Source organism: Pteropus alecto, unplaced genomic scaffold (assembly GCF_000325575.1).
Source record: "Pteropus alecto unplaced genomic scaffold, ASM32557v1 scaffold12, whole genome shotgun sequence".
In the NCBI taxonomy this organism is placed as follows: Eukaryota; Metazoa; Chordata; class Mammalia; order Chiroptera; family Pteropodidae; genus Pteropus; species Pteropus alecto.
This window is the reverse complement of record NW_006432669.1, coordinates 3,216,754-3,241,481: the sequence shown is the minus strand read 5'-3', so window position 1 is coordinate 3,241,481 and position 24,728 is coordinate 3,216,754. Positions and strand designations below refer to the sequence as shown.

The 24,728-nt window shown below is 41.3% G+C and overlaps 1 protein-coding gene across 2 annotated transcripts in view; it reads right to left on the bottom strand.

Annotated features, from left to right (window-relative positions):
• The window catches only part of AMOTL1 (angiomotin like 1), a 92,707-nt gene extending 69,003 nt beyond the window's left edge, over window positions 1-23,704 (bottom strand). Inside the window, exon 1 of one of the 2 annotated variants that reach the window (XM_025043736.1) lies at window positions 23,384-23,704. In XM_025043736.1, coding sequence (XP_024899504.1) covers window positions 23,384-23,432 — 49 coding nt within the window. In that variant the 5' untranslated portion in view covers window positions 23,433-23,704. The remainder of the gene's footprint in view (window positions 1-23,383) is intronic. The other variant, XM_006907484.3, reaches the window with a different exon arrangement.
• Between the last annotated feature and the right edge of the window lie 1,024 nt (window positions 23,705-24,728).

The window sequence follows — 24,728 nt, the reverse complement described above, 5'->3', positions numbered from 1 at the left end:
ATGTGCCAGCATATTACAACTTTGGGTGACACTATCTAGTCACATAACTAAGAATTTTAAGTGAAAACTTAGCAAACTGTTCACAAAACTGAAGCCTAACCAAGGATGCATATGTATGTGCATACACATAGAAAGGAGTGTATGGCCGTGTGTGCGTATAGTTAAACGCTTGCAATAAGGAGCCCCATTAAGAACCCTGGCACTAAGCCATTGCTAGTCACCACACTGGTACAAATTACACTAATATAAATTGCTTTTCCACACTTTATGCAATGGCCAGCCAAGTGAGAGCAGGTTTGAGGGCTGCAGGCCACAGAACACTATACACAGAGAACGGTCCTTGAAGGGGACCTGAGCACAGAGGACACCAACGATATGCTTCCTCTCAACATTTTTCCTACAGATTTCAATGTTATGGAAGAACAAATGCAACACACACACACACACACACACACACACACACGCCTTTGCACACCCATGCAGACAGACAGACAGGATGCCCAACTACATAACGACAATCATTTAAGACTCTTCTTGCATGCACTTGGTGGCCCGCATATACACCGAGTTACTCCCCACTGCCACCCCCACTCTCCTCGCTGCTGAGGAAAGACAAGCCGAGGAGGTAAGCAGAACGGACCCTGCAGACAGACAGGCCCATGGATCATCCGCTCTACTAACCCAAGAGACAACCAACTGAGCTAATCCAGCACCGGCATGCCCTAAAAGAACTGTTACTTCTAGCCTCTTCACTTGTAAGTCAAGGTAAAAATGACAATAATGTGTATCCCAGGGTCTGCGTCAGATTCTTGGGCTCTACGGCAAAAATGAGAGAGGCCTTGTCCCTAATCCCACATGCATATAACCCACTCTCTCCTATTCTAGCTCAGAATATTTACTAGGAACTCCGATAGGACAATTTCGGTCTATTTTCTTATGAGAAATGCAAGATACCTGATCTAACCAACAGGGTCGAGAGTATCTGAAATGAGAAACTGGAAGTAAACACTTGACAAGTGGGGATGTTATTCTCTTTTTAGCAGTTCTCCACACCCGGGAGCAAGAGCGGGGAGAAACCACTGGAGTCTCAGGATACTGCTCCCAACCTGCTGCCCCTGAGGGCCTGGCTCCAGCCCAGGGGTTGAGTAACAGGGACAGTGCTGAATTTTAGTGGAGTCCATCACCACTCAAAGCTCCTGCTGGCTCAGCAGTGTGTAATAATGCATCATGTCATTGCCTCTGGAGGCTTCATAAAGACTCTTCCCATATAAGGTCCTCTGGACTTATTAACTTGCCATCACCTGCTTCTTTCAAACCAGTACCTCGTCTCAGAACTATCACTCGCACAGGTTTAGTGTGCATGGGGAGAGTGGCAAAAGCAATAGAAAACAAGGTTAAGGTCAGCATAAAGGAGCCCGCTCTCTGTGGGGCTGCCCTTTGGGGAGGGGCAAGTACGGTTCCTAGGGCTCCAGACCTGAAGGAAAGCTGGAGCTCCGTGTGTGCTGCACTCAACAAAGGGTGAAATTCTGAAATTCCGGTTCAGGATTCAACATTTCTGCCTTATATTGACTACGACTATTTCATCAAGAATGGTTCCTTTTACAAAATCTGCATGTCATTTGTCAACAAGAAGAATCCTTTGCTTCTCTCTCTATGAGCATGACTGCTTTTGGCTCGCTTCTAAAGCACTAAAAACTTCCTTCCCATTATGGTTTTATGCTGTTACTTTCTTTAACTGTCCAGAGGCTTTTAGGTAATGTGACCCTGAACAGACATTTTTCTTCTTACTCAATAGTAGAAATAACAAAGGGCCTCATTGTTACTGGAGAAATGAATTAAGGCAAATGAAGTGAGTTTTCTGAGGAGGCAAGAGACACAAGAGCTGTAGTGACCTGCTCATCCGCTTCACCTCCACCATAACTAGTTATTTCCTTATGATCAGATCCTGAATCTGTAGATAGGCCAATGTAACAGGCTCAGAAGTCTCCTGTAGGTGTAAACACTGGAGGACATTCAGACTGCCACCCCACTATCATGCAACATGTGTCACACAGCTGGGAAACACCTGTCCTTCGATTCCACTTCCAGCACGCCACTCGCCTGCATACAACCGTTTGGGCTATAGCTTCAAGTATAAATTTGGTTTGGTTTTTAAGGCTGTCTATAATCAGTTCCCTCCTTTAGCTGTCATCAGTCTCACTGGTCCCTTCGGCATCCGGGAACACGTTACCCTCATTCTCCAAACTCCGGCTAAGAAGACCATCCTCTAGCTTCACAGTCTCCTCCATACTACTATAAAGTTCATTCTAGTAAATTTAGCTCAATAGTATATCCCCTAGAACACCTACCCCCTAAACTGGCCTTCCTTCCCTCAACTGCCACAGCAATGATGCTATGAAGCACACAACTTAGCACTTAACCATCAACTGCTTAGTATTTTGCAATAGTCATTTCATGTGGGCTGGTGCTACTGCCCTGGAAAAGCCTGAAGACAGGCGCCATTCATGCACTTGCTACTTTCTGCAAGCAGTATATATGACATATGCCCTCTTACTACTTGCTGACTGACTGATGGATAATATGGCCCTGTCCTCTGGGATGATCTCACTACCAAGTAAGTTTAATGAAAAGGTCAAAGACCTCTCCAAAGCCAGTCTCTGATTCCTTGTACCTTTCAGTTTCCTAAGATGAGGGAGCACTTGCTCTTCTCTTTGCAGGTGACAGTGGTACTCTGAGGTCTGCAAGCCAGAGGCCCATTCCTCAAAGACTCCACTAACTGCAAAGCAGCCCCCAGGTGTTATTTTGCCAAAGTGCACAAACTTCTGCTGGCTCCATGTAATCCAAAACCTCCTAATGCATTTAAAAACAATTTCACCGTCTAGATTAGAATAACCTCCTATAACTTTGTAACAGATCTCAACCATAGCAACAAATGGCTTCTACCTTCCCTTTCAAAGAGCTGAGGAATTTGCCGAGTGTGCCAACAACCTCAAAGTTAAATGTAAGCACCCAAGCCTTCTGATTCCAGCAGGTTTCTCCCGGTCGTGGAATATTCTGCTTAGAAAGACAGATGCCCTAGAAGCAAGGCTTAGACGGGGCTTGGAGAATCCATGACTAGCACCTGAGTGAAGTATAGAGCAGTTTTGGCAGCTTCATTTATGAACACCTGCATACAACACATACCTTTTTAAAAAGGAAACAGGAAGCTCCACCACTAAACTGAGAGCACACACTGGAATGTGCTTTTTCAATCTTTCCCCAAGGAACCAATACTTGAAATCCCAGATGGGGATGGTGAGAAGTGCGACAGGAGAAGGTTTCCAAGATTCTCAAACCCTACACAGTATCGTCTTCCTGGGCACCAAACTTGAATTCTAATACCAGGACCAATCCATCTCGTATAGAAAACAAGTAAAATAAATGACACACATACCTATTTAATCTAGACTCTCTCAAAGTGGAACACTGGCTCTCTGAACGTCTTGTGGTGAATAGCTTTATCTAAAGTTACGTGAAGTTCGACTTTGTAACGTTCATTTAGAAATATCTCTGAGATATTACTAGTGTGAACGAAAATTCAGAATGTATGCTTAACCTTTAAAGTAACAACTGAGTTCAACGGGGCACTGTGCAAGGAGCTATAATCACAAAGAAATAAGTGAGACTATCCTTAGCCTTCGGATGTTATGATTTGGTTCTAAAGACCAACATGCACTCACATTTCAATGTAGAATTAGTGCTCTATTAAATGGACACCATGCTTTGGTGTTTGCTGATTGAGGGATGTGATACAGAGCTGAAATGACAAGAAAAAAGACATGTGAGCTGAGCTGGAAAAAAACGAGGAGGATGTATGTTAATCTGCTGTAGGATGAGGGGAGGGTACTAACGAAAAAAAGTTAAGTCCAGCCTGGTAAAGGAGAAGCAAAGGGACTGAGTGCTTCCGCTCTTGAAGGAATGAAGAGTTCAGCATAGCTTGAGTATGGGTAAGGAGGAGGATGAAGCTACATCTACAGACCCCAAATTTAAGGGAGTTTTTTAAAAGCAATTTTCATGACACTACAGAATTGGAAAATAATTTAGAAATTAGGTGGTTCATCTTCCAACTACTACCTACTATATTCCTGATAGTCAATTGCCTCTAACTAAATATTTTCAGCATAATAGAAACCCTGCACTCATCGTGCAAGCCTTGGGGGAAGGCTCTATCTCCCATTACAGAAACCAAAATGATCCCTCCCTGTTCTCTTAGTCAAGACAACCTAAGCTCAATCAACTGGATATTCTAACCAAAGACTTTAATCTTGAAGAAATGACACAAAGACAAAGGGTCCTGATAAGTTATTTGAGGTGACACTACCACCAGCAGTCCAGGAGCAGCAGTGGTGTCCATGGTGGCCCTACCCTCATGATACAAGTAGCATACCTCCAAATGCATTCCCAGTATAGCATCACCTAGGTTCAAGTCCATTTTCTGAGCCTTCCCAGTAATGTGTGAGCTGCCCAATACACTTCCAACAAATTCCTTTTTTGCTTATATTAACCAAAGTCACTTTGTGCTGCTTATAATCAAGAACTTCTGACAGATATAGAGACATTTAAAAAAATTAATTGACCCCCATTCTAAGAACACAGCATTGTTTGTATCAAGTGCTACATGATTTAGCATAACCTGCCTTGAATTATAGTAACTCGTATCTATTGCCTTTGCACACACCCTAGAGAAATACTTGCAGCTGCCCCAAAGGTTCTCCATGAGTCAAGGTAACTCTCACTCTAGGACACACTAGATGTTAAAACACACGTCAACTCTTCACACATCTTTTCAAGTTCCACTCTAGTGTCACCTCCTCCAGAAAGTCATCTACCCCTTCTTCCTCTCTATATGCCACCCCGCTTTTTATATGCCACCCATCGGTGCTCCTATCTCATTCCACACGTACTCATGCTACAATATATTAAATTGCCTCTATATTTAGTTCTTTTTCTTCCCATTAACTCGTACGTTGATTAACAGCAGGCACCATGTCTTATTCACTTTTGTAGCTCCAGTTTCTAGCAGAAATATGATCATAATAAGTACTCAACACATATTTATTGAATAATGAATCATCTGCATAGGTTCACAGTACCTAGTAATCTCTAGCACACAATGAGCACTCAATAAATATATATTTGCAGAATTAAGATACATTTTTAAATACCAGTTATAAACATTCTTAATTCTACAGAGCTTAAATCAAAAGTGAGAAGGATGTAAGAGTTTGTCTCTTTCAAAAGCTACTAGGGGGGAAAAAAAAAGAGAGAAAGCCATCTAGTGCTAAAAGAGGTTAATTACAAATGTACTATGATCCAGTTCCTGCAGGGGCTTTGTACATGATGTTAGAAGTAACAATAAACATCACAGGGCTTTTGTAGCTTGAACACAAACTCGCATTTAGAGAAAGGTGCTCTTTCATCCCACCCAACCCTGGCAGGCGGCCCTGGGCCCTGCGGCTGTGCCCTCAGTGCAGCCCCTGGCTCCTGTTTCTTCCACAGGTCTGGGAGCAGGAGCAGAGCCTGGGGACCTCTCAGGATAGGCACTCTCTCACCATAACAAAATGGAATCGCTCCAGTCACAGGGAGTACACAATGAGAGTACCTATAACAAAAGAGCTCTCCCTTTAAAAAGGTATTTTTTTTTTTTAATTTGAATTTTAACATAAAAATCCGAAGGTTACATAAATACCTTGACTCAAATGGTACATATCAAAATTCATGTTTCACGTTGATATATTTGGTACTTAACTTATCTAAAACTTAAAGTACCTAGACTCCAGAGAGTCTTTCCCTCAGATAAGTTTTTTAAACCACTTCATTGTGGTATGATTGACATGTAAAAAGTTGTACATATTTAATGTATACAACTCGTTGAGTCTGGGGAATAAATATTAATCCATGAATTCATCAAGACCTTCTCCACCATCAAGACCATAGACATACCCACCACCTCTCAAAACTTCCTCCCACTCTGTTTATTATTTTTTTGTGCATGTAGTAAGAACACTTAACATAAGATCTACCCTCCTAGAAAATTTTAAGTATAAAGTATTATTAGCTACAAGTACTATTCTGTATAGTAGATCTCTAGAAGTTATTCATTCAGATAAGTTTTAATAAATAAACCCTATATTACCGAAAATTTAAATAATCTTTAAACATATCCTATTTGTTTATACCTATCTCAGGACCACAAAGCTATTCTTTTGAGTGGCCCTGGCACACATTATGTTCCCATGGAGAAAGAAAAATATTATTAGTGTGCAAGCTCCGTCTCTTAAACAGGTTTCTATCACTGTATGCAGACAGTAAGTACTTAATATTTTTTGAACCAACACAATGAAAAGCCTTAAAATAAACTCCAAGACATAAAATGACAACATAAATGCATAATTATGCTCGGCAAAGCTCCCTCTCTCTTACACACTGAGGAGAGAAGCAGTTCATGCACTTCTGGCCTGCCACCTGATTCCTACAGCTTTCCAGATCCTATTAGTGTACATTATTGCAGCTGAGTGACAGCAAGATGTCTATCAGGCAGCAGTGTCTCACAGAGACTGAGACTGTTGAGAGATAAGTACATTTCTTCTCATCCCACTCACATACCTCATAAGTCAACATTGGGTCATAAATGAACCACATAATTTAAAGCAACCAATATTCCCCAATAAATTAACATCTCTTTAGTAATAAGAGTATAATCAATAATGGTAAGAGCTACCATTTATTGAAGGCCATTTATTAAATGCAGGGATGATATAAAAATTATTGTAATTATCACCACCCTATTCCCATTTTGCAGATCGGGATAAGCGATGCCCAGAGTCACGTAACTAGCCAGCAACACAGCCCCTCCAGCAAGAAGGCTCTTTTTACTATGCCATTCCGCCTTCCAAAGATTTCTTAATAATGTACAATTAATCCTAAATCCTCTTTTCCTGCCTAATTTCTTATATTAATATTAGGAGAGTTTTAATGAAATGTTCTTGTTTGTGGATAATGGAGAAAGGAACTGGAAAAGTTTCCTTCCCTGCATGTATGAGGCAGAGAATGAGCCAGAACTATTTTATTTGTGTCATTTCTTATAAAAGCTTAGAGTAATAATAGCACACTCCCTGTCAATCACCAGAACATCAAGGCAATTGGTGAAGCCACCCTTCCTTCCTCATTCCTTCCATTTGGCTGCATCTTATTTTCATATGTTGTCTCCACTTTAACAACAAATCCAAACCTGTGGTGTGTCAGTCACTTGTGGAACATGTTAAAAACGTCACTTCCAAGCCTCCACATTACACCTGTAACATCGGGATCTCCACAAGTGTGGACCAGAAATGATTTTTTTTTTTGCCCATACTTCACAGAGTCAGGTTTGGGAGGCTTGCACTTCTCTGCCATATAAGCTTTAATACAACATATACACTCCTAAAGAGTTATGGTAAACTGTAATTTTGTAAATCAATCACATTCCAAGCCAAAATGTGTTGGATCTGATGATTCCAAATAATGATGAATAAATAAAAGGGATAACTTTTTCAAAAACTAACCAACCTTCATTGACTCCTGTGATAACATGAAGAATCCTTTGTGTATATTTGTTACTTTTTAATAAATTCAGATTCGAAGTCAATAGTTTGTGTGCCCTAATTTTATAATTGCTAATCTGAATGAATAATAAGAAAATATGGCTATTCTCATTATATCTAAAATACTGTTATAAAAATGTAAAAACAAAGCAATTATACCAAAAAAGTACTTCTAATTGAACATAAGAAAAAAAAAGCCCATGGAACTGCCTAGTATATATGATAAGTGCTTGCTAGATGTGAAACTCAAAACTTACATGGCCAAGTACCCCACAGAGTCATATAAGCAGCTACCAAATTCTAGGGAGGGAAGGAAGGCATAGAAACTAACATCATGAATGAGACATGATACAAACATTATGTCAGGTAATCCTCCTATCTCTGAGAATTAGGTTTCATTATCTCCTTTTTAAACAAAACAGGAATGGCATGCTCTGGGTCACACAGCTCACAGCTGTAAGGTTGAGACGCAAACTCAATTTTGACTATTCCAAAGCATTCCACAGAATTTCAGTGATATTTTTAAACACCTATACATTTGTGATCGTATTTGGGTTTCTTATCATTCCTATGAGTTACAAAGGGTCATGGGTCTGTGAATTTGATCAGCAGCAAAATGCAGAATTACTCTCTAATCCATTCATTCATTCATCCCGCAAGGATGTATGACATTGAGCATCTGCCACAGGCCAGATGGTGCTTGGTATGGGGACCCAAATCTGACAGACTAGCGAGGGAAACAGACGTCTAAAGCAGACAATTGCCCAACGGTGTACAAATGCAGTGACACAGGCAGGCTCAAGGTCACGTAAGGTGGCAAACAGGGATACCGGTGTTGGTTTCCATCTTGGCAGAACGCACACACTGGATCTAGAACTGCACGTGGGGGCTATGCTTACCTCTTTTTTCTCTTTGGCCTGATATTTTTGGACCATGGCTATCCCTTTAAAAGAATATCAGGAGCTACAGAGCTTCTCCCTAGGTCTAGAAAAACGCACAACACTAATTTCACTTAGAGTTTCATGGAGTTCGCTACAAACTCCGGTGTGAGAACCGCTAATTTATAATCAGCCACGATGCTGAGTGAGAGAATAGCAGGAAACATGCTGCAAAATAAAATTTTCTGGAGGAAAATCAACTGGCACACAACTCAGTCACACAAATGCTCTTCCTCTGTTTGCAGTAGAAGCACTTCGTGTGTGCTTACCATTTTGTTACACGAGACATTCAAAAGACATACTTAAGGTTTGAGATTTAATGAAATTATTCATACTGCTTCAACAAGAACATTCTTAAGTGAAACATTTTCACATTGTGTGCCGGGGAGGAATGGACTGACTACCAGTCGGATGTCACTGCTTTCATTCAACGCGAAGGCACCACCTATTTTACCCACCATTGGTTTTGCACCATCAGTACAAATGTCTATAGAGTGAAAAAGGTACATGTGTCTTAGTATTATATGAAGATCGTTTTGGGGTCAGAAACCCCAGGGCTCCACAGACCATACTCTGAGAAACACTGCTCTTTGTTACACAACCTCTTTTATGGGGAAGGTACCAAAAGATAGGACACTTAAGAACTTTAAGATGAAACTGGCTGCAAACCAGTTATAACTGAGCATGAGTTACCTCCCTGCCCAGGCAAAGGAAGATGCCCACAGCCCCGGGAAGTTGGTGAAACCTGAAGAAGGCACACACAGGCCCTTTGATGTAAAGCATTGCTTGAACACTATTTGTCAGATGAATGAACCCTCTCGATTAAAGCAAATGTGTATGAAAAAAGATAGCAGCCCCTTCAGAAAACACCTGTGCATAAATGCATCTTCTTGCCCTTGAGGAATTTTTATAAAAAGGAATACAAATCCACAATGATATTTCACTAGCAAAAAGACTCCAAGAGATTACTTTTAAGAGTTGGGGAGAAAAGAAATTGTAATAACTTGCCCAGCAGAAATTCAAGCAATCCTTGGACAAAGGGGAAGGATGTTAAGACATGATGACTGAAAAGAGAATGATACTGTCAAGTTAAAAGACTGGAATATTAGAAAGATTTAAAAGAATAAAAGAGATAGAGGAGAAAATGTCTGCTAAATGGAAAGAAAAGATGTGCCATGCTTTTTGTTTTGTTATGGCAAAACGTTAGAATCCAGGCTCTAACATTTATGAACTACTTGAACTTGAGCAAATGAGTTAACTTTTTGGTGTCTTTATCTTCTCAATAAATGAGGGCAATAATAGCACCTACTATGTAAGGTTTTTAAGAAAATTAAATGGGACAATAGGAAGAGCTATAAATAATGTTCTAGCACATAATAAGTGCTCAGTAAATCCTAGCTTCTTTTTATGATAAGGCGGAAATGAAAGAGGAATCACTGCTGTAAAATTCACTTTCAAAAGAGGATCAAATCAGTGAGCTTTTAAAAAGCAGCAGCAAGATGCTCAAGCAGATCAGAGATGAAGGTTTGTAGAGCTTTTCAGGTCAGACTGTTCAGCCGACTGACAAATTAGACTAAAATTACATTTTCTATTTTCCAAGAATTTGAAATGGAGAACGTCTTTCTTTGAAAATAAGCTTAATGTTGTGGTCCCGCCATCACAAAACCAAAATAAAAGAATACATGGCATTATTCAAAGGCTCTTCAAAACACCTAACTTGTCTGGCCAACTTGGCACGCAGGTCAAAGGCTAGGCGGAGCCCAGAGAAGGAATCAGGACTCTTCATCTGAATACTCTCGGCTACCAAGGAGGATCCTTCAGACAAAAGGACAATAGGGTTGTTACTGGTAGTTACTTAGTTACTCCACACTAAGCACTATAAATAAGAAAAAAAAAACAAAACCAAACCTCTCCTCTCCTTGGCACTTTTGTTCCATAACTTTCATTCCATCTGTGAAATAACAGGATGGAGGTCAAGGTGTGAACTCTCAATCTACTCTGCATCTGCTGTAGTGAATCTATCCCTTTCGCTGACACCAGAGAAAAAAACTTACCCTTTCCTACCAAAAGTGGGAGAAAGCCTAGTCCTTTAGATCATAATATATGTGGGGATTTAAAGATGATTTTCATCCCCCAAAAAGTGAGTCTTATAACAACAGCTTGGCCAATAAGATGAAAAATAAAAGAATAAAAATGGTGGACCTCGGTTCAAGGTGTATAGCATATCAGTTGACAAGAAGACGCCATCAGAATATTTTTTCTAATATCTAGTGCAACTGATGACTAAATCAAGGGTTTCAAGACTGATTTGCAATAATTCTCTGGGGAGAAAAATGTCTGAATCAATGTGATCAGAACATAATATAACATCTCTGGAGACTAAACCTCAGGTCCAAATCAGCATGAAGATTATCAGTGTCATCAGTTCAAATCTGCTGTATTGATGAGCTTTAAGTTTTGTTTAATGGAGATTTACAGTTGACAAACAAAATTAAGTGTCTAGGGTTTTTAACTTCTTAAACTGAAAGAGCAAACAGAGTACATATTCCTAAGTCCTTTTTTCTACATAAATAAGGCAGATTTTGCAAACAATGATGCGTAATTAGCACTAATTGTCCACTGTTCTTCCCAGATTGTACAACTCACTTAAAGAGAAAACTGAAAAGTGAATGGAGACATGCAATCATGCTCTTGCCCTGACACCTGGTGGTTTTTTCCCTCTCATCTGGGAGAAACTGATAAGTTCCGAATCTGATCAGTTTCTTGCCAGGCACGTCAGTAGCAGTTCCAGCCATTCCAGCTTCCTGCAGTTCCTCAGAGCTGCTGTGCTCCTTTTCAACGAACGGAATTCTTTGGGTCTAAGACCTGCACCATTCCTGCCCATTTTCAGTTCTCAGACTGGTTGTCACTTTCTCCAGATACGAAAAATGACAATGTATCACAAGCCAAGGACTATGATTTTTAAGTTATGATTTAAAATATGATTATGACTAAAAAAAAAAAAAAAGAGAGAGAGACAGGAAAAGAAAGAGAAAAGAAATAAAGAAAAAGCAAAAGAAGAGCTTTAGAACAGGATAATTTTTACAGATCAATACAATACTGATTCACCCAGCCTATCAGACTCAGAAAACTTAGCTGTTAGAATTTACATGAAGGTTCTAAGCTATCCTCAGTGGATTTCTCTAAGAGCAGTTCTTAGTGAAAAAGAGCCGAAGTAAAAGGCTGCTATTGTTTCTTAATGAGCAAAATCATCAACTGGACTGTAAATGTAAGTACTCCATTTACATGGAGGTCTTTAAGGTTGCAAATTAAGCTAACAGCATTAGAAGGCTAAATATGGCCAAAGAAAAGAGTCTGCCAATTTGAACCTTCTTTTAAAAGAAGATGAATTTTTCAGAACTCAATCCAGAGCATCTTCTACCACCTGAACTGCTTTACAGTGCTGATAACTATTCTGTGGGTGCTAACTGACTCCTACCTACCAAATGCCCAGGATCCTCAAGAAATGGAAACCGTAATCAACATAACAGGGCTTTCAAGTATATCACCCAGTACCACTTGCTCACAGAGCATAGAAATGAATTGGTACACTAATTCTATCATCACTTTGTACCTTCGGTTACTATTTTAGAATTATAATCTTAACTATGGATAGAAAAACATCCTCTTGGGAAAAAAACTGTGATGTTTATATAAAAAAATTAATCACTCTCGGGAAATATTTGTATTATCTACATGCCTTTCCTTCCCCACCACCAACTCAAACAACACATCACATTAACTGATGTTTATAATGATGATCCCGAGCCATCAAGAAAAAGTTACAAAAAGCAAGAGGTATGTGTTTTTTGTTTTTTGGTTTTGTTTGTTTGTTTGTTTGTTTGGTGAGGGGGATCAATCCTGCAGAAAAACTGCCATAAAAACTATTTACCTTTAACTGGAAAACTCTCATCTCTAGGACAATGCATTCTCTCAGTGGTCCACACGCTGAGGATTTACTGTGCGCTAAATTTTTAATACTTTATCTCAATAATAACGATGACATGGTAACAATTTAATGCATGTCTGCAAATTCTTTGGGTTTCTACTGCTACCACCACCACCATCCTTGAATTAAGGCAGGCTTTTAAGTCCACTGACCAATAAAGAATGACAGAAGTGACTCTCTGTGACTTGCAACATGAGATCATAAAAGGCAATGCAGTTTCTACTTTGTTTGCTGTAATACTCAGATCTGGAGCCCTGAACAACCATGTGAGAATTATGACTAGCCTAATGCTGTGAGGAAGCCATGCTGCATGGAAAGGCCGCTTGTAGGTTATCTGGTCTGCAGACTTAGCCTTCAAGTTATCCCAGCCCTGGTGCCAGACATTGGAATGAAGGAGCCTCCACATGATCCAATCCCAAACCATCCAGACTCCTTCTAACCTGAAGTCCCAGGCACAGGGGAGCAGAAACAAGCCATCTCTACTGTGCCCTGCCCAAAGTCCAGATCCACGGAATCTATAAGCATAACAAAATGGTTGTTTGAAGCCACTAGAATTTGAGGCCATTTGTTACACAGCACCAGTGATTGGAACAATGATAAGAACTAACACATAACTCTTCCAGTGTGTCAGATATTGTTCTCAGCACTTTACACGTTTTTACTGCCATAATACTTATAACCCTTATAATGATCTTTTGAGGTAGGTGTTGCTGTTATCCCGATTTAACATTATGAGGAAACTACTTGCCAGAGAGGTTAAGTAATTTGCCCAAGATTATAAAGCCAGTGAGTGATATAGGTGGGAAATGTATCTCCATTTCCAGCTCTGGAATCTTAATCATTACGCTCTACAGATGAACACATCACAACTAGCCCATGAGGCCCATGTCCTACGATAAGACAGGACCACATTAAGTGATACTCAATTTAAAGAGATTTCTAGAATGAGAGAATCCCACACTTAGTGTAATTATTTGGATGTACCTGTGCCCTCCATATCCTCCCAAGCTCCCCGGCAGGGAATTCTTCCATACTTGTAGAAGTCATGATATCTATAATTTAAACCCATTTCCTCTTAATCTGTTTACCATGAAGTTGGAATACTTGAAAGGTAGTTATAAATCATTTCTTGGCCTTCTCGTCTCAGAGTAGAATAAACCAGTTCATTTGCTGTCCGTTTTCTAACACCTTACCTTTATTACATCTCATTTAGAATGTAAATTCCATAAGAGCAAAGGACATACACCCCACGTATAGTCAGTCTAATGCCAGGCATATGACAGACTCTCAAGCCAGATAGAAGAACTGTATCCTTTTATTGTATTCTCACCAAAGGACTTGCATAGTCCAGATTTATGCATTCAACTAATAGTTATAGAGCAGTGATTGTTTCTGTATTTGAATTTTTACCTGATTTATATTGTCCAAAAACAAGAAATGCCATGCTCCCTAATGTCCAACATGTACCCTCCTTAAAAGAAACTGAAAACATTTCAAATAAATTAAAATAGAATATTTGTGATTGTTACCTAAATAAACTATTAAATTTAATACTATGAAATCTGTTCATTTACGAGCAAGCCGAATTACCCATAACCCATTTTATATTCCTAAACTAATAAAGTGCTCTTAGTTACTTAAATGCTATTAAAATATAAATACTTGTATTTACTTCAGGTTTTTTTTCCTCTAAATTTCTGGAGAAAGTTGAAGGTAAGAAATTTCAGAATTTCGGAAAATTTTATCTCTATACTCAGGACTAAGATCATCCATATTTTGGAGTAAACCTTTTTAGACCTTATGTTCTTAATTTCTTGGATGAATATTTTATGGGATCAAGTCTAAGAGTTAGCTAAAGTAATTATTCACCACTTTCATGCCACCAACACTCATTTTTAATCTACCAGTCACTGCCCTGAAAAGGTAAGTCTGACAGGATTATGTCCTTTAACAAACCTCCTGCTTATCATCTGACACTCCCACTGTCTTCCAGGTTTATATAGATGGTTTTGTGATGTTGTTTACATTACTTTCCCAGGTGTCTTAATTTAAACTTATCATCATTTCAGAAGGTATTTCCTTTTACTCTTCTAGATAAAGAAATACCAGACCATTTCTCTTTTCAGAAACTAGATTAGTGTCACAGTGTTCTGCAGTGAATTTACTGCTGTCCCTTAGGTACTGCCTCCACTAGTTTCCATAATTCTGAAAAAGCATGTTTCCTAGTCTCTTTTTCTGTTTTTTCCCCCCCTCTTTCTCCCTCATTCCTCAAAAAAAAGTTGCAGAAAGGCAATCTTGTCTGCCCTTGTATCTTCAACCTTTCCCACATGACCAGGACGAGCAGTCGCCCTAGCTGTAGTGATACTTATGGACCAGTCTCTCTTGACACAGGACCTTACCAGAGAATGTCATATTCTCTTCTCTCCCCAAATCCCCCAAATAGAGGGGGCTCACTAACAAGAAACTTGGTTCTCAGAGCCATTTAGAGTACAGCTCATGTTAGCAAGGAAAGGACCTGCTTAACGGGTCACATTCTAGGTCACGTCATGTAGAGCAGCCCTTGGAGCTAAGAAGCAGCAGCTGAATGTGAGATATCTTCCTTTCTCCCTGGCACCGGACCACATGGTATATGCAAAGCTCCACCTCACAGTAAGGAAGCAAAGCCTGGAAGACAAGATACCTATCATCCTTGTCTTGCTCTACCCGTTCTGAGAAGAGTGGAGGAAAGGAGGGAAGAAGGGCGAAAGGAAAGACAGAGGAGATGAGAAGAGGTATGAGAGAAGAGAGGTGGGAAGACCTGGTATACGGCTGTCATAATAATCCAGGAGATAGGCAGTGAGTGCTTAAAAGAGTTGGGTTGTAGAGACATGCAAAGAAAGGGAAAGTATGCAAGTATTTTGGAAGTCAACTGCAAGGACCCAGTGACTAACTGGACATGGAGTAAGTAAGGAAAGGAACTTTACAGTTTACAGAACACTTTCGATGGAGGCGACAGTTAGAATGATGCAGTATGGAGTGGTATCTGAGCAAGCCCAAATGGGCCAGATGAACAAGGCCAGGCCCTGGCCTCCCCCTGACAAAGGCTGGTTCAATAGTGGAACAGACCTGAATGGAGGAGTCCAGGCTGGCCTCTGAGCCTCTCCAGAAGGACCTCTTAGTGCCAAATCCACCCTAGCATTTCTGTTTGCTCCTCAAACACCCCTAGAAACAGTAGATACTGCTTGATAGCAGCTTGCTACTCTGGTAAGCTCCAACCCCAGCATAACTCAGATGCCCTGTTGATCCAGCTCCCAAATGAAATGAGTCTCCAGAAAAACAAGTGGCAAAATGAGGTTCAAGCTGATAGAGCAGTCACCCTTTGGTATTTCCTCCCAATCAGGTCCACGCCAGACTTCCAAGGGAGAAATGACATATTTTATTCAAAAATGTGTCCCTGTCCCATTATATGAAACCCAAGGATGTTGCCATCAGACAAACGGGCTAGTATCTCTCTGAAACAGCACTAGCTAATGGAACTTGCTGCGATGATGGAACTGGCTCTTAGTTCTTGAACTGTGGCTAGTATGACAGACGACCTGAATTTTTAATTATTTAATTTTAATTAACATGAATAGCCGCATGTGGCTAGTGGTTACTGTGTACAGAGTAGGCCTAGAACTTAAAAAAAAAAAAAAAAAAAAAAAAGAAAAAAAAAGATGGGGGCCAGATCACATCTGTCCTAAGCTGACAGGAAAAAAAAATTGTGTAATTATATTTCTCTACTACAAGGAAACTGAATCTCTTGACCGTCCAGCATCTGCTCAAGCTATTTTCCAGCCCTGAGTCCTTCTTTGGTCTTTACTACAACTACACATCCATGTGCCTCCAAAACCTGTGTCAGGAAGGCACTCCGAGCTCCAAGCTCAACTGTTCACCCATGTTTAAGAACCACTGATGTAGAATTGTGCATCTAAAAATGAATCCATCTCCTCTGGGAAACCACTTGGTCATCAAGAGAAAGGAAAGGGAGCTGCTGGTTGAGAAGTCTGAGACTTGTCCTGGTGACATCAGTCCTGGCTTACTGTATGTCCAGGAATAAGCACCATAAACTCTGACTAGCTCACAACAGCAGACACACCTCCTGCCACCTCCCGTGGTCAGGGCAGAGAGGAAATTGTTCTTTACTCAAAAAATCTTATTTTATAAGTGAGAAAAATGTATTTTTATAGGTAGTAAATATAGTATCCTAGCTTCTAATTTCATTCAATAAATAGTATTTGGTATATGATACAGCATTCCCAATTGTGAAAAGGTAAGCTTCTATGAGTAAGAGCTGAGATTCCAGTTTCTCAGAGAAAGGAGATATATGAGAACACACATAACATTATAAGACCATTTGTCTCTCTGCTACTTTAATAATAACTATTATTATTATTATTATGGGCATTTATAGAATGAATGCTTTCAATGTGCCCGGCATTGTGCTAAGTGCTATATATGCATTATTTCATTTCACCCTCATGCAACTCCATGAGGTAAGAACTATTATTGTCTCTATTTTATCCATAAGGCTTCGGCAAGTCAAATTCCCTGAGGTTACACAGCAAGAAAGAGGCAAGACCAGTAAGCAAACCAGGTCTGTTTGCTCCTAAAGAATCCAAAATATTATTTCCTTTTACATTTCAACACATTTAAACTTTAAATCTATTCAATCTAATTCATACTCTATGTTATTGAGTTTTAAGTACAGTATTTTCATTTTTTAAGCTAATATGCCACATGATATTTTTTAAAAATCCGTCAACCATTCAGTTTACCCCTAATTCCTTCAGCATGTGCTCAAGAACCAGGGTAACCCACACTGGAGAAGTCATGGCAATAAAGGTATCCAAAAACTGGATCAAAGGCAAGAACTAATTTTACTCCCATCGTGCTCAGGCAACATGCCCAGGGAAACCCGCCCTGACAACCTGGATCAAAGCGAGCCCTCTCTGTTCAGTGCTCATCACACTGTCTCCACTGTGGTACTTAATATATGGAAATGTCTACACACGACCCCACTAATTAATGAGCTCTTTAGAGTAGGAACTATGCCTGATTCATCTGTAAGCTTGCAGAGCACTAAACACATAATAAATACCTGAGATCGATAGCAAGACATACGAATTCTTAAAATGGTAAAAGTGAACTGCAATTTGAGTAGAAAACATATAACTATGAAACTTTCAGAAGAAATCAGAGGAGAAAATCTTTGGGATATAGGCCTAGACAAAATATTCTTAGATGTGACACCAAAAGCACAATCAAAAGGGGGAAAAAAATCAATAAATTGGACTTTACGATATTCAAAACTTTTTTCCTGCAAAAGATTCTGTTAAAAGAATAAAAAGACAAATAATATAATAAAAAAAAGTGGAAGCCACACATCTGACAAAGGATTAGTATCTAAAATACATTTTAAGAACTCTCAAAGGTCAATAGTAAAAAAATATATATATAATCATCATTATCCAGTTAGAACATGGGCAAAAGATATAAGCAGATATTTCATCAAAGAGGATATACAGATGGCAAATAAGCACTTGAAAAGATATTCAACATCAGTAGCCATTAGGGAATGCAAATTAAAACCACAATGAGACTAGAACACTTATTGGAACAGCTAGAATAATAAACAAATGCTGGTGAGGATGCAGAGAAACTGGAACTCTCATATATTGCTAGTGGGAATATAAAATAGTATAAGCACTCTGGAAAACAGAGTTTGGCAATTTCTTTAAAAAGCTAACCATACACTCACCATACAAAATCCAGAAATCACACTCCTGGGCATTTCTCTAATTTTAAGAGCCAAAAACCTGGAGACAACCTGAATGTTCTTCAATAGGTGAACGGTTAAACAATACACTGTGGTATGTTCATATCATGGAATAGTATTCAGTAATAAAAAGGAATGAACTATTGATAATGCAATAATAGCTTGGGTGGACCTCAAGGGTATTATGCTGAATGAAAAAGCCAATCTCAAAAGGTCACAAATCACATTTTATTTATGTAACATTATCAAAATTATAGAGATGGAGAACACATCAGTGGTTATCCTGGTTTAGAGATGAGGCAGGGGAGAGGAAGATGAATGTGACTATAAAGGGGTGGCACAAAGGAGGTTTTCGAAGTGATAGACTAGTTCTGTATCCTGACTATGGTGATAGCTACAGGAATCTACACATGCTTGAAAAAAGCACACATGTAAAACTGGGAAATCTAAATATGTTCCAGATTGAATCAATGTCAATTTCCCGCTTCCATTATTGTATTATTGGTTATATAAGATGTTACGAATGGGGGGAACTAGGTGAAGAGTACACAGATCCTCTCTACTGTTTTTGCAACTTCCTATAAAGCTATAATCATTTCAAAATAAAAAGTTTTAAAAAGAAAAACAAGTGAACTATAGGCATTTTACTTAAAAACGAAACAAGAGGCGTATATAGCTGCACTACTAGCCAGTGAGGTCCCAAACACAGATTTAAACATACACAGCAGTATTATATGACTTTATTTTTTGAAAAGTTAAATCCAATTCTCCAGAGTCTGAACAGAGATATTATTTCCTAACACCTTGGAGCTATTCCCCCGTCCCCCTCATAAAAGGAAAAACAATGCCTGATGTGTAAGCCCCTTTGGGAGTTCAGGAGTCCTGTCCTAAGTGCCTGGGATGAATATACTCTAAGGTTTCACAAGAACTAAGGCCAAGGGGCCTCCCAAGTTATAAACTTAACATGGTGCCAACACACAAACAAGCCCAGGCATAGCTTCCTGCCAGCAAAAGTAGTGTACTGACCTACGTACAATGGCGAGGATTTAAAGTTTGCCCTTTCTCCGAGACAAAAACGACGTCAAACAAAATAATTTTTTAAAATAATCACTAAGCAAACAAACAAAAACTTCAATAACCTCAGACTATTTCTAACAAACCTTAAATTCAAATGTCCTCTAATTTGACCTTCAAGTTACCCCTTGCTTTTCAAGTATTCTATTGCCTAGTGAATTCTGGGACATAAGAACCTATCAAAATTGATGAAAAAATAGGAGGAGAAAAATTACTCAAAACACTAGAGAATTTCCTGACCTGAGCATCCATATGCATTTAAAATGCAGAGAACCACACCGGTCAGGGACAGGGGAACTGCTACTTTGGGAGAGTTTTCCATTATCGGAAATACCATCAGGTCTTAACAAAGTTACTTCTTTTTAATTTATTGGCCTGGAAAGTCTTTCAGAGTTTTATAATTTTCACTAGCAATTTGTTACATAGTCATTATTCTTTCTTTAAAAAGTCTTACATTACATACAGTAGCCCGTGGTTTTGCTTTCCGAGGTTTCAGTTACCACAGGTCAACCTCAGTCTGAAAATATTAAATGAAAAGTTCCAAAAATAAACAATTTATAAGTTTAAAATTTCTCGCTGTTCTGAGCAGCGTGATAACATCTCGCACCATCCCACTCCATCCCGCCAAGGACTTGGATCATCTCTCTGTACAGCGTATACCCTACCTACCCATTAGTCACTAGGTAGCCAGCTCAGTTATCAGATGAACTACAGTGCTTGTGTTCCAGTAACTCTTATTTTACTTAACGCTCCAAAGCTATTCATATAACTTTCATTATAGTATGTTGTTATCATTGTTCTATCTTATTATCAGTTATTTTTGTTAATCTCTTACTGTGCCTAATTTATATATTAAACTTTATCATCGATATGTACATATAGGAGAAAACATAGTATATATAGGGTTCAGTACTACCCAGTTTCAGGCATCCACTGGGGAATAAGGGAGGACTACTGTAGTATTTTATCATTTTTAAAAGCACTTTCACAAATTCCTCTGAAGAAACACAGCACTGGTACCTACGGGCTGTACTTTTCAACAGAACTCTAACCAGCCAGACTGCCATCTAATTTCAATTAGTTCAGCCATCTTTCCCCAGGCCCTGGGTCCACACTTTTCCATACAGGAGTAGACATGGTCAGACAGCTGACCATGATAAGAAGAAAAGAAAAGGGAAAGGGAAAGGGAAAAGGAAAAGGAAAAGAAAAGAAGAAAGAGAGAGAGAGAAAGAGAAACAGAGGAAGAGGGAGAGGGAGAGAGGGAGAAAGAAAGAGAGAAAGAAAGAAAGAAAGAGAGAAAGAAAGAAAGAGAGAAAGAAAGAGAGAAAGAGAGAAAGAAAGAAAGAAAGAAAGAAAGAAAGAAAGAAAGAAAGAAAGAAAGAAAGAAAGAAAGAAAGAAAGAAAGAAAGAAAAAGAGAAAAAGAGAAAAAAGAAAGCAGAGCTTTAACCACAGAAGCCTGGAGACTTACTACTGGCCAAGGGCAGACACTCTCAGTCTAATCAGCAGAATGCCTTCCCATAAAATCACTTACTTTTCTGCATTCATGTGCTTTTCTTAACAACAGTACTTTAAAATCTCATTTAAACTGAAAGTCCTCCATTAGCTTCCATGAAAAGATGTATTTTTAAATGCTTTGATCTCTACATATCCTTCCGTACATTAGTATTCTTCACCCTCCACCATCTGCACAGAACCTAAAAGACCAAGACTTCTGAGCATTTTAAAAAGAAGAGAAGGAGAATGGAGTTTATAAGTACAGCACCTTCTCTCCACTTTGCAGAGTTCACCTTATTTATCTTGAAAAACATATCTTGCAAAGCAAAAGTATACCCATCCAAAAACTAAACACACCACTACCACACCACATCTCACCAGGGAGACTAGAGGCATCTCTAAAGCCTTCTACTCTATGTTCTACTCCTTTATATTCTGGCCAGTGGTTTCAAACCCTTTACTCCTCTGTAAAACAATTCAAGGTGTATCTAAGTATTGTTCTCATATACTTCCCACAGAGAGAGGTCATAGTAGAGGCACCATAATGCTCAGAGCAATGTGATGGGGAATAAATTTTACATTAGTCTAGATTCTTCAAGTATTTGCAATCTAGAGAGATCTTTAATCTATTACCTAGGTCTGAAGTCCACAGGGAGCTGCAGGGGCCAGGAGTGGTGGGCAGCCACAGGAAATCTTACTCAGTTTGGCAGGGACCCACAGGCCAGTTTTGGAAGCAGAGAGCCATGACTGTTCAACATTTCAAGCCCTGACTTTTCACTTCCGGAAAAGGAAGGAAATTTTTTGGAATAGTAGCTATTAATATCCTTCCATTCTGCTTTTACTCCCTTATGGCAAGTAACGTTATCGTTTGGAGTAGTCAAAAGCAAAAGCATCTCCGGGTATCATAAATGGCTCTTGGGACCCCCTACTCACCACTCCCTCCCCACTCCACCCTACCTCCACCACCAAGGGCTTTAGAAGCTGTACAAAAACTCAAGTCTCATAATATGCCTAGGAAGATCATGGGCAACCGTGTCCGCACTGTATCAGGATGGCAAGAGAGCTTGAGGGACCAAGCGCGCAAAATGTTGATCCAAACCGCAAACCCTCTGGAGGCCGCACCCTCAGGGCCTCTGTCTACTGAAGCCCCAGTCCAGGGGATCCACACGCAAGCTCGGCATTTTCCAAAGCATTTGCCACCTGGAGACAATAAGCCAACGCGGAAGCCTAAAAAGAAAAAAACCTTCTAGAATGCAAAGGGAAAAAGTCTTCCCTGTCACCAATCAAGACACTAGAGAGTAGGGCGTGGCAAGGCGCGGGAGCTGCAGCCGGGGAGTCGGGATTCTCAGGCTGGGGTTCTAAGGGGGTAAACTTGGCATCGTCGCCACGAGCTCAGTCCAGGCGTCGGAGGCCCCGAGGTGGGTGCGCGCCGGGGCTCCTCTGTTGCACCGCCTGATCCTCCAACCCGGCTGACTACGGGCGGCCCCTACCCAAGTGCAGGGCCCCAGCTTCGCTCGGTTACCATCGGTCGACTTGCCATTCTCCCTCCTGCCACAAATGTCACATTCCAAGAAAAAAAACAGTTCTACTTCTAAAGTTTAATTTTTTCATTATTTTAAAGACAGCGCTAACAGCAAGCAGGAGAGAGCTAGATGTAACTCCCCGGTTTCTGTCAAAGAAACTTGTCTAGGGAGAACAAAGGAGTAGCAGCTAACGCGATCCAAGCCTTGGGGTCCGGGGCGCGAAGCCGTCGTCGCCCCCACCCGCCGGAGCCGAGACTCCCCTGCCGGCAGGAAGGGTCCGGCCCGGGGCGCTGCAGCCTGTCGGGCGGGCGGGCGTGCACGCCTTTGTCCACAGCCCCCGCATCGGGGGCGCGCCCGCACCCCGGGGCCCCCGGCCCGGCGCGGGGACATAACTTTTCAGTCTTCTACGGGACAAGGAGAGGCGCGCCTCTGTGACCCGGCCCGCCCTCACCGGGGGCCTGCTGAGTGGCGCGGGAACGGAGTTGCTCTTTTTTTTTTTTTTACAAAAGGGTAAAAATATCTGGGTAAGAGCAGCCCCCGCATCGGGGGCGCGCCCGCACCCCGGGGCCCCCGGCCCGGCGCGGGGACATAACTTTTCAGTCTTCTACGGGACAAGGAGAGGCGCGCCTCTGTGACCCGGCCCGCCCTCACCGGGGGCCTGCTGAGTGGCGCGGGAACGGAGTTGCTCTTTTTTTTTTTTTTACAAAAGGGTAAAAATATCTGGGTAAGAGAGCAAGATTCCGGTGGCGGGCACTCCCAGCCCCTGGCGCCGAATCTGCTGCCCAAGTCTCTCCGAGCCCTGTGGATCTCAGCCCCAAGCCCCTGAGGAGTGGCCCCCTGCCGCGGGCAGCAGGGGAGAGGGAGCAGTAGACGGCTGGGTCCTTTTCGTGGGAGATCTGGGAGACTCCGAGGCGCCCTCCCTGCACCCCGATCCGGGACTGGTTACCTTTCACCGCAGACTCACAAGTTCCCCGGCGCAACTTTGCCCTCCACATGAGGCGATCATGGCTAGTTCAGTTTCGCAGCTGGGGAAAGCGGCCGCAGGGCAGCACGCTGAGCATGGCGTGGGGCAGCGCAGGGAAGCGGCGCCCGACAATCAGCCCCATTCACACAGGAAGGAGAGAAATGCCAGGGCTTCACCTCCAGCCTTAAACCCGACATCCGCTGCTGGGTCCTAGAGCGTCCCGCGCGCTCCCTCGGCCGCCCGCGCTCCGCGCGCGGGTCGGGAAGGGTCGTCCGGGCTCGTCACTGTAACCCTACACTCCTCCCCCGTCCCGGCGCCCGGCCGCTGGGCCCTAGAGCCCGTCTTCAGTTGCCGCCACCCCTCCCCGGGCCCGCGAGATTGCCTGCTGAAATAGCCCAGAGCTCAAGCTGACGTGTCTCCCCGAGTTAGAAGGGCCATATCCTCCCTTGTTTTGTCCCCTGCCGCGGTTTAATTAATGTCAGACTCACCAGTTCTCCTTCCGTTGACTTTCTTCCCACCAGCCCAACTCCGGCAGAATCGGTTTCCCAATCTGCCCTCGAGGTCCAGGATAGGTTCTGTTTAGGATTTTTTCTTGAGTGGAATTTCCAAGTGAAAAGTGGCCACACTTTTCCCTTAGCATTCTCCAGGTCCCAGTGCTTCTATCACACACTGAGATTGGACGACAAGCCACTAAGATGTGCTCCGTTGACAAGCAGAAGGGCCACAGCAGATCTTACAACCTTAGCTATTATCCTGTGGCCACAAACCCCCAAGCTGTCATCTGCCTGACTGGAGGCAGAGAGAGTAGTGGCTATGGATAGGTGTTGCCAATTCTCCCTCACCTCTTAAATCAGGCTGTACTAAGTGACACTATTCACCAGTCCCCTTATACTCAATTATATTGGGCAGAACTCTGGAACCTTGATTTGGAGACCAGGAACCTGGCCTCCACCATAACATTTCTTTCCCAGCTTTGCTGCTCATAGAATGAAAGGCCAGGTAACAAACAGGGCTGTTTGCTGTGGAAGACGTTAATAGGAGTTAGTATATTTCACATCTCTGGTGCTCTCCTCCCTTTCCCTTTTCACTAGGCCAAGTTTGTGGCAATTACCTAACTAGTCTGCCAGCAGTTTTACCCGTCTAGTTAATCCTGGAAGGTCGTGTGTCCTTCTGATTCTAGTCTATTCTTCTGATTCCCATGATGGCTAGCTCAGGAACCGCCCCTCTCAAGATAAAGCCCAAATGCAGTAATTTAACAATTATTTACCAAATACTTACTTTATTTAAAGTCAACTATCCTAGTATTGATAGCACAAAAAAAGCAGCA